Genomic DNA, 12,415 nt, shown 5'->3' on the forward strand with positions numbered 1-12,415 from the left:
TTTGGATTTTTTTAGATGACAAATGAAAAGTGGAAATGGTAATGAGGGCTGTGCTCTCTGGGAGTTTTAGTTGAGGATACTGCGGTTCCAAATGTCCCAGAATGCTGAGGGGCCAGCCGAGGGGCCACACGGGAAGGAAGACTCAACCCCCAGCACTCTGAGCCACAGAGTCCAGCAGCTGCTGTCCAGCCCTCCGCTCTAAGCTGGGTTATTAGCTCCCAGAAGATACAGCTCATTTCATAGAATTAGCTGAGTGCTCACAGTGTGTCCATGGTGTTTGCTAGGAGCTGAGGACACAAAGATAATTAAGATACTGTCCTTGCCCTCCGGAAGGCTGCAAGCCGGTGGTACCCTTTGGGAATTCCTTAAAAGTTATCAGAGAGAACTTTCCTTATGCTCCTTATTAAAAAGGATCATTTCAAAGGTTTTCAGAGGGGCACAACCATGGCCCTCTGGCACCTCAGTCTCCTCTGCACAACCTTATTTATGGGTCCTCATCAGTCTTTCTGAAGTCTTAGCGTACCTGGGTATCACCTGGGAACTGCAGATCCCCAGGCCACAGGGACTCTGATGGAGTAGGTCTAAGCTGGGCCCAGGAACCTGCATTTCAGTAAACCCCCCGGTTCCCTCTGATGCAGAATCTGTCATGTCTGGAGGGTTATCTTGGCATTTCCAGAGCCTCCCAGATCACTCCAGTCATCTCTGACCCATAACCCAAAGCTTCAGCAACAGTTGTGTAGACCACACAGTGAGGGATCAAATGTACTTCTTCCAAACACTGGCTCCAGTGGTCAAGGGGTGACAGTGGGGAGCCTTTTGGGGAGAGTGGCCCTGACTATCACCTGGAGCCCAGTGGGCCCCAGCACCCCAGAGTCCTTATAAGAGAGAATTATGGCACTGTCCCTTGGTGGTGGGGTCCCCGTGGAGAGATCATGTCTGCTGACTCTGTTTCTGTCCCCTGAATCCCCTGCAGCGGAGACCTCACCACTGGCCAGCCATGAAGTTCCGCAACCACCCCAACCACTCCACCTACACTGAGGTGGAGCCCTCGGGCCATGAGAAGGAGGGCTTTGTGGAGGCCGAGCAGTGCTGAGGCCAGGCAAGAAAACCCAGGATGGCCAGAAAAGATGAGCTGTGCAAAGAGAAGAAATAACTTTTGCAGGCCTTCTCCAAGCACCTGGGCCCAGAAGAGGAGATGGGTGGCTTGTGGTGCTGGGGCCGCAGTTTAGCCGACAGCCCAGCTAAAGAGGGGGCAGCACAGCAACCACGGGGGGGTTTTAAAGGAACAATCACCTAATCTCATCCTGTTTAATAAGAGGGGTCTCCCCTTGGTTCTCTCAATGATCTACTCTCTAGCTGTCCCAGACCTACCTCCCCACTGGAGGTGGCCTCATGCCCTTCCAGCCTCTTGAGGCTCCTGTGTAGATCACAGGCTCACTAAAAAGCCTGGGGCAGGACTGCTGCGTTCCAGGGCATAGACTCAAGAGCTGGTCCTCCTGGCTCTGGAGGCAGCACACTTAGCCCCAGCTTCTGTGGCTCTGGAAGCCAAAGAAGGGGTTCTCTCCATCTGTGAAGATCTAAGCCCTAGGATATGTCATCATGGGAGAGAAGCCAAACAAGAGGAAAGGAAGAAGGGGCTGGGGCTGGGGCTCAGCAGCAGAGTGCTCGCCTAGTGCATGCGAGGCTCTGGGTTCGATCCTCAGCACCACATAAAAATAAATAGATAAAATAAAGGTATTGTGTCCAACTACAACTAAAAATAATTATTTATAAAAAAAAAAAAAAAAGAGGAAAAAGACGCAGCCGTGGGGAAATTTGCATTTCAGACTTGGCTCCCTTCCCAGGACTTGTGCATCTGAGCAAGTGCAACCTACAGCCAAGCTTTGCGCCCAGGTTCCACCTGGTGGGCTAAGCCCTGGGTAGCCCACGCCCCATGTGGGGCTCCTTTTCCCATCAGTATGTCAGGTGCCCGTTTTACCCACTGGCCTGTACTGCGGTCGATGCCACTAAGTACCTCTAAAGGCAGAGCTTGCTTAGTTCATATTTTTCTTTCTCTGAACTGGATTTCTATAGTCATTAGGGACAAACAGGGGAACTTGAGGATTCCTTGACACCCACCCAGCCAGGGGGATCTTCTGTTGGACACTGTTGAGCAGCAAAGCTGCAGAGCAGGTAAGACAGAGGAAGCCGGCACTGGCATCGGAGGGAGAATTTTCTACCTAAGACCTTGACTTGGAAATGTCCCACCGTCTCCCTTGCTCTGCAAGAAGTTTTGGGGGCAGGGAGTGCAGACTCCCAAACTCAGCCTGGTTTCAGGGACTTCTGTCCCGGGGAGGAGCCAGGGTTGCTTCTGAAGGGCACTGGAAATTAAAATCTAGAGCTCACCCTCATTCTAAGTGGAAAAAAAAAATTAAAAAAGGCAAATAAATGTTAAGTCACAGTATCCAGTTAGTCATGCCCCTTTGTGCTGGTCACTGGGAGGCTGCAAAGAAAGAGTTAGAGCATCTGGCAATTCAGTGTGTGGGGGGTTTTTTTTTGGGGGGGGGGGCGGTGGGTAGGCAGTGCAAATAGCCAGGCGCATGGGAAGCCTTGACGGATGGTTTTCTAGCTGCTTCACGGTTTATCTGCAGTCAGGACTCTAAAGACAAGCAGAGTGGGAAGCCCGCTGGTCCTCTGTCCTGCTTCACCAACCGGAGAAGAAAGGGCTGGGAGAGGGGGTAGGGGAAGAGGAATCTGCACTTGAGAAAGAAAAATGACAATGCAGCAGAGAAGAGTTCTTTGCAAACTTCAGAAGACAGAAGGATGGGTAAAGCTCTCCCAACAGTGACCTGGCATCCAGACCTCCGGCCGTCTTGGCTCAGACTCAGTAGCAAAGCATCTGTGATGGCCGTGCCTAAAATGTCCAGCCGGAAGCTCCTGCTGTGGCCTACGGCAGTGGGCAGCACCATTTGCCTCACTCCCAAACTCCAGCATAGTTTTTCCCGGTGTTCAGTCACCCATTCTGGATTCCTGAAGAGAAAGAATGTTGACAAGGGAAAAAGGACCTGGTGACAGGGAGAACTCTGCCCCTAGCCACTGCCGGTGGAGAAGGGATGCCTTGGCCCTGGCCACAGAAACCTGGCTGACCCCTGGAGTGTTAGTGGCCAGGGCAGTGGAGCTGTTAAAACCAAGGATGAGGATTGGGGCTAGGGTTGGGGCTGGGGCTCAGTTGGCAGAGCGTTTGCCTAGCATGTGTGAGGCACTGGGTTCAATCCTCAGCACCACATAGAAACAAATAAATAAAATAAAGTTATTGTGTCTGTCTACAACTAAAAAAAATATTTAAAAAAAAAAAAAGAACTAAAGATGTGTCACTAAGAGAGGCCTCTGGACAATAATAGCCTCTGGACATTAATGGATTTCTCAAGCCAAAACACTTAGATCAAGACTCCCAAGAAACAGAGCCAAGCACCTCATAGTTGATGCTGGGCCCTGGGTACCCTCGAGGGTCTTAGACAAGATAAGTATTTCTTATACAGACCCAGGCATTGGACCCCAAGCCTTAGAGCAGGTTAATTGGGTAGCAATGGTGAGTGTTTTGCTTCAAGAGTGAGTGACCAGAGGGAGACAAGGGTCTCAAGGTCACTGCTCAGAGTCTGGCTGCCTATCTAACAAGACGAGGGAGTGAGTATCTCAGATACTGTGCACCACCAACCAGATTTCCAGGCCTTTCCACCCCACAGGCATATATACTCTCCAGGGAAAGCAGGTGATTGGCAGGTGCCTCCTGGCGTCTTTGGGGATCCTGAGGGGTCAGAGTCCACGAAAGTCCATCACTAACAGGAAGCTCCGACTCTGTGAAATAGGACCATGAAGTTTTCCATGTTGCTCAGAGATGGAAGGTTTTAGGAAGGCTCTGTTTTGTATCAGAGCCCTCAAGAGAGCTAAAAGAAAAATGGAAATACTAAGAGGAATGCAGAGACCACCAAGTTCAAGAAGACACCCAGAATCAGGCTGTGAGCACAGCCTTCATTCAGCCACTCCTAGATCTGTGGACTTGTCCAGTAAGGGCTGGACAAATACAAGTCACATGAGCCCAGCTGTAAACCCCAGCACCCTCAGCCCATAATCAGGTATCACCCAGCTGGCCCGGCAGGCCCTGGAACACTGGAGGCCGCTTGTTCAGGTCTCAGCCTGAGCCTGAGGTTTAAAAAAAAAAAAAAAATGTCCTCTGGTCACTATGAAGGTTCTTGATGGACCTTTGAAGACAATTTTTTAAAATTTTATGTTTAACTAGAGTTCCCCTGCATCATGTGTACACACACACACATTTTATTTTTAAAAAACATTGGACAAGGCTGCAGCTGTACTCAGACTTTGCTGAGTTTGTTAATTAAAGACAATGGCACAAGCTGCCAGCCAATCACACTGTTTAGATGCAGCATTCACCCCTGAGCTGACCATTCATCTGACCATTCATCTGCAGGGCTAAGACTGTTTCCCAGGTCCCAGAACAGACTCCCTGGCCATGAGAGCCAACACCAAAAGAATTAAGGTCACATCAGTTTTTTTCTCTCAACCTACCTGAATTTTTAGCACATCAAGGAGGACCTGGGGACTAAGGGTACCCTCGCTGCCCTAAAAAGAAAGTATTCACATATTTTGTGTGAATTCTCAATGTTAATTTTTTCAAAGGCAACAATCTTTTACAACCTCCATTGTGTGCAAAATAAAATGCTAAGGATTTGGGGTGCATATACCTTGGTCCTGATGACTGACATTTTCCCAAGGACCTGACCTTGGGAGCATATGAACATCTACCAGACCCCAGTCCATCAGGGGCACTTTTCCCAAACTCCTGCCCCAGCTCCAAGAAACATCTAGGGAAACAACCCTGGCTATTTACTTATTGGGTTTGTAAATCCCTGGAAGTCAACCTCATGCATTTTTAATCTACTATCTAAAGATACAAAATAAATCTGAGTAAGTGGATACTGTCACATTTCTGGATGCTTTGCATTTGAACAACTTTAGCAGCCTCCTTGTGTTTTATTTCTTTGTGTTTTTGCTCACAAAACATAGTTTAGCACACCAAAACAAAGAGAGGAAAAATTCGAACTCCTCACAGCCAAAATCAACGATGCCAAATTTCAAGTTCCAAACAAGCCAATTTATAAATAAATATACTGTGTTTGCCAAATAAAGAGGAATGTGTTGGAAAAGCCAATGGGGACTGGTGGAGAGGTGCTGAGCTACACACGGAGTCAGAAGGTGGGAGCTTGGATCCCAGCCCTGCTCCTGAATAGCTGTATGACATGGGCCAAGCCACCCAACCTCTCTGGGCTTGTTCCACTTCTGTGAAATAAGTCAAGCTAGACTCATTGGTCCCAGGTAGGACCTTAGTAAACCACTCACCTATTTGTTTTCAGTTCACTGAGCAAATTAGACTAAAGCATGGGCCATGGGGCCACATGCCTGTAATCCCAGCAGTTTAGGAGGCTGAGGCAGGAGGATCGTGAGTTCAAAGCCAGCCTCAGCAAAACAAGCAAGGCGCTAAGCAACTAAGTGAGACCTGTCTCTAAATAAAATACAAAATAGGGCTGGAGATGGGGGCTCAGTGGTCGAGCACCTCTGAGTTCAATCCCAATACCAAAAGAAAAAAAAAAAAAGAAATTAGACCAAAGCATCTCATTCTCTTCCATTATCCTGATAAGTTGACCAACTTATTTTAGTTGGTCCAGGACTTTCCTGTTTCTAACACTGAGAGTCCTGCACCCCAGATGGCTCCTCAGGGACACTCAGGGACACTCTCTCCTTGGAACAGCTCTCCCATCCCATTGGCACTTGAGCACTTGCTATTCAGTGTGTCCAGACAGTCTGTGTGAGCAATCTTGGGGTCAGTTGGAAATGTAGGACACAGGACCACCCTCCCCAGACCTGCTGAATCAGAATATGTATGTGAGCAGTCCAGTGTGATCCACACAGGTGCCATCTCAGAAAAAAGTCTATCTACCATATCATAACCTGTTGGAGAGGTACTGTTCCCCTGTTTCCCAAGATGGGGAAACTGAGGATCCGGCAGGTGGTTTACTTATTTATTTATCCATTCAATCCGCATTCATTAAGCATCCATAGAGTGCCAGGTATTACTATTAAGTTGACTTGCTAGCAAGGAACAGAGACAATCCCCAAACCCAGGTCTTCACATTGCTACTTGAGGTTTTTCTCTGTGTACCTCCAGGCAGTGCCAGGACCACAAGGCCACAGTTTAGTATAGAAACAGGTTGTAGGTTTTGACAGAATCCTCCAGGCCTCCAGAGATCCTCAGCAAGATGCATAGCGATGACTTCAGATCCTCACTCTTGGCTCCTGGAACTGTGAGCTTATCTTCTGCTTCTTTGTAAGGCCCCAAGAGTTTGCAAATGTCCTAACTACTGCTGCCTCCTCTTCACTGAGCCCCACTCTAGTGACCCTCTCACCTGAAGAATGAGAAGCACTCAGTGAACATGTCATGATATTTCCCTTCTTGAATGAGGACAGCAGTTTACTCCATCCTTATGGGGCTGGAGGTGCAGTAAGATGGGAGACCCATTATCGAACTGTTAAGACCAGAAAAATTCCTATGGGTGACGATTTCTTTTTCTGATATTCATAGGATATTTTTATATTTGGTCCCTAGAGAGAGCTAAATCATGCTCACCATTTTCTACAAAGCTAAACACACACACAAAAAGACATCTGAATACAGGCCAATAACATTTGATCCGATATTCGCAGAGCCTTGTGAACACACCTCCCCCTCCCGGCTCAGTCTTCCTTCTGTGACTGCTATGTGGTCTGATGGAGTGTCCAAGAAGAGCAAGACTCGCCAAGTTCAGCAAAGCTAAGAAAAGTTGAGAAATCCTTGAAAAACCACAGATCCAAACTTGGCATGCCTATAATCCCAGAGACTCAGGAGGCTCAAGCAGGAGGATTGCAAGTTCAAAGCCAGCCTCAGCAACTTAGCAAGGTCCTGTCTCAAAACAGAAAATAAAAAGGCTGGGGATGTGGCTCACTGATATACAGTGTTCCTGGGTTTACTTCCAAGTATCACACACACAAAAAGCAGCAATATATCCCTGTCATCCAGTGACTCAGGAGGCTGAGGCAGGAGAATTGCAAGTTCAAAGCCAGCCTCAGCAACTTAGTGAGACCCTAAACTTAGTGAGATGCTGTCTTAAAATAAACAATAAAAAGGGTTGGAGATATAGCTCAATGGTAAAGAGGTCCAGAGTTAAAACCTCAGTTTCAAAATTAATTAATTAACTATTTAAATATTTTAGAAAAACAAACTAGAACCAATTTCCCCTCTACTGATTTGGCCTACAGTCCCTTTCATTTAGATACCACTTTTTTTTTTTTTAACTTTATTTTCTTTCTGCAGTGTTGGGACAGAACCCAGAGTCTTGCATGTGCTCAGCAGTCGCTCACCACTGAGCTCCCTCCCACACTAGATCCCATTTGAATTCACAGAGTGCTGCTGCTCTCACCCAACCTTTGCCTGGACTTCCCTCTCCCAAGGAACATTATGGAACTCCAAGGATCCCTCCTCAAGGCCCTGCCTTCACCCCTCTCTGTTACCTGGGGCTCCTCTCCACCAAGCCCAGTGTGACCTGAGAAAAAGCCTCCCAGCCACACTGGCTCTGCCTCCCGCCCTGGAGACAAAGACCTTGGAGGGGCAGCAGCCTAACAGAACTGGGCAGCGGTAAAGCTCCCTTACAGCCAAAGGCCAGGTCCGATTGCTTTTGCCCTCTGAAATCAGTCAGGCAGGGGCAGTGGGAAGTTGCTCCCCAGCCAGTCACACAGGCAACGAGATGGCACCTGGAGGTCAGTCAGCCTTTGGCCCTCAGCATTGGCTCCTGAGGCCAGGGCCTGCCACGCTCCGACCCTCCACACCATGGACCCTTTCTGTCAAGGGCCCTGGTCCCTTTCTCCATGGAAGCCTCACTTCCCAGCCAGGAAGGGGAATTAGTGGGGAATAGGTGGCACTGTCTCTGCTTCTAGAAGTTCTGGATCTCTGAGCCTTAGGGATGGGTGGCCCTCAGTGCACTAGACTCAGCCTTCTAGGAACCAAGTCTTTGGGGTATTGCTCCCCTCCTTTGGGCCACACAGCTTAAAAACTGGGACCTGCTGTTTTTCAGTCTTACAGAATGCCATTCCTGTCCAATCTCCCAGTTTGGTAGTTTTACCCAGGGAAAACCCAAGTCCGGTGAAGGCCAAGGAAGTGGGAGAGGGAGGCTGTGGCTCAGTGCTAGAGTAGCAGGGGCAAGGCCCTGGGGTCCACCCCCAGCCCTGCCAAAAAAAAAAAGTAGGACAAGTGGGAGAACCCTGATGGCTGGCTGGTATCTAGGGTACAGTGAATACATGGACTCTGAGGCCATCAGGCCCTAGCTGAATCCGGTTGCATCGCACACTGCACAACGTCCTTGCCCCACTTTCAGCATTAGTTCAGTGGAAGTGATGGAAATGACAACACCTTCCTCATCAGGCTTTCCTGAAGGTCAAACCTTCCTCTGCTCAGCAAACACTCCAAAGCCTTGGTGGTGTCTTTGTTTCTTTTTTTTTATTATTATTATTTTATACTTTTTTAGACAGGCCTCTCTGTGCTGCCCAGGCTGGACTCCAACACCTGGACTGAAACGATCCTCCCATCCTCCCTCTCCGCCTCCTGGGCTGGGAATAGCCAGAACTAGAAGTGCTAACACTCCTGGACTTTGTCACTTGTTCTGGTGCCTCCTGCTGCCTTCATGTATGACAGTTCCTTCCTCCAGAAGAAGGCGCTCTGCAGACTGAGACTGTGAGCATCTTCCTCTCAGAAACCCCCTGCTAACCCAGGGAAGGGACAGACGCCTCCATCCCTGCCAGGGCCAGCTCTCACTGCTCTGAAGGAAACAGATACTTAAACATCTAGTCACCATTCAGGCTTAGCTTTCTATATTTATCTTCAAAACACTAGCTCATTCTTGGTTCTTTAGGGAAAAAAGGATCCCAGAAGAGGCATTGCAGAATTCATCCTGCAGAAATCAAAAGCCTGGAAACTTCCCAAACCACTCATTTTAGAGAAGGGACTTAGTGTCCAGGCCTCAGGGTTCTTTCTTTTTGCAATACTGAAGACGGAACCCAGGGGTTGTCTCTACCCTGAGCTGCACCCTCAGTTCTTATTCTGTCTTTTTTCTTTTTTGTTGTTTTGTTTTGTTTTGGTATTGGGGACTAAATCTGGGGATGCTTTACCACTGACTATATCCCAGTCCTTTTTAATTTTTGAGACAGGGTACTACTAAGTCACTAAGTTGCTGAGGGTCTAAGTTACTGAGACTGGCCTTGAATTTGCAGACCTCCTGCCTCAGCCTCTTTTATTTTCTTTCAAAGGCACAGAAGGCCAAGGTAAGCGCAGACATGGCTTTCTTGCAGGCTGTTTGGAGGGGCCATGGATTAGGAGGCCCCTAGAGGGCAGGGTAAGGCCTGGCACGGGGCTGAGAAGCCTCTAACCCTTAGGTCAAAGGAGTTTAAGAATTCTCATTTCTCCCTTGGCCCCTCTCGTTCATGAGAAAAGAAGGCTGACAGTCCCCAGACCCAGGATAACGGAATATTAGACACATTCAGAGGCCTCAAGGCTGAGTCTGCCGGTTTTCTGGTTATTTGGCAAAAAATGCACAAACTCCCAGTCCTCAGCATCCAAATACATGACTCACAGGCAGCTCTCTGTACAAAGAAAGGGCACAAAGTGAGGACACGCAGAGCAAAGTGCCAAAGGCACTGCGAGTACTTCTAGAACAAGTTCCTCCTGGCCCCGTTCTCACCATCCAGAGCCTTGGTTTCTGGGGAAATCACCTGCTGCCATACAAACACAGGAGGAGAGCTGGAGGCCCAGGGCCTGAGTCCGTGCCTTCAGATCAAGCACCAAAGGCTACCAAGGAGCTCCTCATTCCTTCCTTTATGGTGACTTAGCACACAGGCCCTTGAGGAAGCGATTCTTCCTTTGAGAACTCTGAGAAGCAGGAAAGCTCCCCCAGGCCCCTTCAAGGCTCCTCCCAGTCCTCCAGCTTAGAGCTGATGGTTAATGAAAATACCCACCACGGCAGTTCCTGTTACTCCCATCTTAGTTTCTTCTTTTCAAGCAGCTACATGGATGTGACAAGGAGCAATTACTAGAACCTGCCTGAATGCAGGTCTCTCTCGCTAGTTATCTCCCACACTCTCTTAAAGCCAAGCTCCTGGAGGCTGGGGTTGGGGCTCAGTGGTAGATCACTTGCCTAGCACATGTGGGGCACAGGGTTCGATTCTCAGTACCACATAAAAATAAATGAAATAATATTGTGTCCATCTACAATTAAAAAACAAAACAAATCAGCTCCTTATCAGTTTGACGTGCGTTCCACCAACTCATAATACAAGGCTTCCTTCTACAGGGCTTTACAGCTTTCAAAACACCTCCACACCTTCACCTCTCAAAGGCAGGACAAGCAGAGCTCATGTCCAGGTGGAGCCATCAGAACAGTCACTGCTGTTCTTCTCCAGTCCAGGTGCAAGCATGGCGGTGCAAATTTAATCATGCTTTATATGGATCTTAGTTGTCCCAGCTCTTCCTCAATAAAGTATCTCATCTGGTTATCACAGCGCTCCTTTGAGGTTGCTAGGATGGGAATTGCCATCCCTTTTGTGTGTGGAAGAGGAGAGTGAACCCAGAGCCTCCCATAGGCTAGGTAAGCACTCCATCACTGAGCTACACCACCAGACCTTTTTGAGACAGAGTATTAATAGGTTGTCCTATTAATTGGCCTGGAACTTACAAGTCTCCTGCTTCAACCTCCCAGATCACTGGGATTACAGGCATGTGTCACCACGCCTGGACCCTAGCATCCCATTTTTGAGGTTAAAGGAACTGAAGATCAGCACCCTAAACAATTTTCCCCAGTCCCACTACCTCTTGCACCTAGCCCTCATGAGAACCTCTACTCTGCCCATCACTAATAATAGAACAAGGAACTAACTTTGGCCTATTGTCTTGGGTCCAGGCAGTGCCAAGCACCTCCTATGCATTCTACACCAGAAGGTAAAAGGGAAGTAATTATCTCACTGCTGGATTCCCAAAGGTGTCGATTAAAACACCATTCTTGGGCACTTATGCTAGGCCCAGGGAAGTTTTGGAAAGACAAAAAACAAGAAGTAGTTGCCTTTATGGTGCTTACAGTAGAATCAGCAAGATAAAACAGAGGACAGTACAATCTAATGCATATTTGTGGCCTAAATTGGCGAGCAGACTAAACTCTCAGAGTTACAGTGACAAAGCAGAATCACAAAGCAGAGCTAGGATGGAGGATTTAGAGCTGCCTTGGTCAGTGTGACAAACACTAGCTACATGTGACTGTGGAGCTCCTGAAAGGTGGTCAGTCTGGACGTGCTGAAGTACAAGACATGCAACAGATTTTTAAAATTTAGTGAGAGCCAGAGTGAGAGAGAGACTGAGATTATAGTCACGTCTCATTTATAATTTTGATATTTGATGTTGAAATGACAATGCTTTGAATGTGTTAGATTAGGTAAATTATTAAAATTCATTTTATTTTTACTTTTTAAAGATGACTACTAGAAAATTTTAAATTATATATAAAACATTTCTTTTGAATACTGCTAGTTTCAAATAATGACCGGTCGTTAAACATTAAGTGACTTGCCCAATGTCATCTAGCTGGCTAAGTGTGGAACCAGGACTTGAACCCTGGGCCTGTGATCACTTGGAGTTAGTGCTCTACCCTCATAAGAACCGTAGAGGTAAAGAGGCTTTGGAAGGCAGAGGAGGCAATGATGTCTGATCTTCGCTCTGCCATATCCCTGGAAGATAGCCAGTCAGTTCTGCTTGAATATCTCCATCAATGGGGAGTTCATTATCTTTTAAAATAGCAGTTTCCACTGTTGGCCAGCTGCTTACTAGATTTTTCCATCAAATGAGGAGAAATCTGTTCATTCTAAGATCTACTCTTGAGTTCAAGATCCTCCCAGAGGGGAAGGCCCACTGTGCTGGGTGAAAGGATGGGCTGGCTTGCCCTGGTCTCTGGGGAAAGTGTCCAGGCCCATGTCCAGCAAGTTCTGCACGACTTCCTGGGGAAGGGACCCCTAATGTGCCCCACACCCCACTCCTCCCACCTCCACCTCCCAGCACTTCCTGCAGACTGGCCCAGGTCAATCCTGCCTGTTCCTTGTGCACTGCTTCTATCCTGTGGCTTTGGGGCCACAGCTGCAGCAAATGCCTGAATTGCCATTCATGCTAAGGCCTCCCACGGCTGAAAGGATAATTATCTGCCTGCTGAGCTGACAGGTTCCCATCTGGTGAGAGCTAAATGCTGTGTCTTTAGAAAAGATACCAGAAAAGGCAAGCTCCTGGCCTGGCTTTGACAGA

General features: G+C 48.0%; 1 protein-coding gene across 2 annotated transcripts in view; it reads left to right on the plus strand.

Annotated features, from left to right (window-relative positions):
* Plxdc1 (plexin domain containing 1) overlaps window positions 1–2,443 on the plus strand; it is a 62,511-nt gene extending 60,068 nt beyond the window's left edge. For both annotated transcript variants that reach the window (XM_078042092.1, XM_078042093.1), the window contains one exon: window positions 974–2,443. In XM_078042092.1, the coding sequence (XP_077898218.1) occupies window positions 974–1,093 (120 nt within the window). In that variant the 3' untranslated portion in view covers window positions 1,094–2,443. The remainder of the gene's footprint in view (window positions 1–973) is intronic.
* The last annotated feature ends 9,972 nt before the right edge of the window (window positions 2,444–12,415 follow it).

Source organism: Ictidomys tridecemlineatus, chromosome 3 (assembly GCF_052094955.1).
Source record: "Ictidomys tridecemlineatus isolate mIctTri1 chromosome 3, mIctTri1.hap1, whole genome shotgun sequence".
In the NCBI taxonomy this organism is placed as follows: domain Eukaryota; kingdom Metazoa; phylum Chordata; class Mammalia; order Rodentia; family Sciuridae; genus Ictidomys; species Ictidomys tridecemlineatus.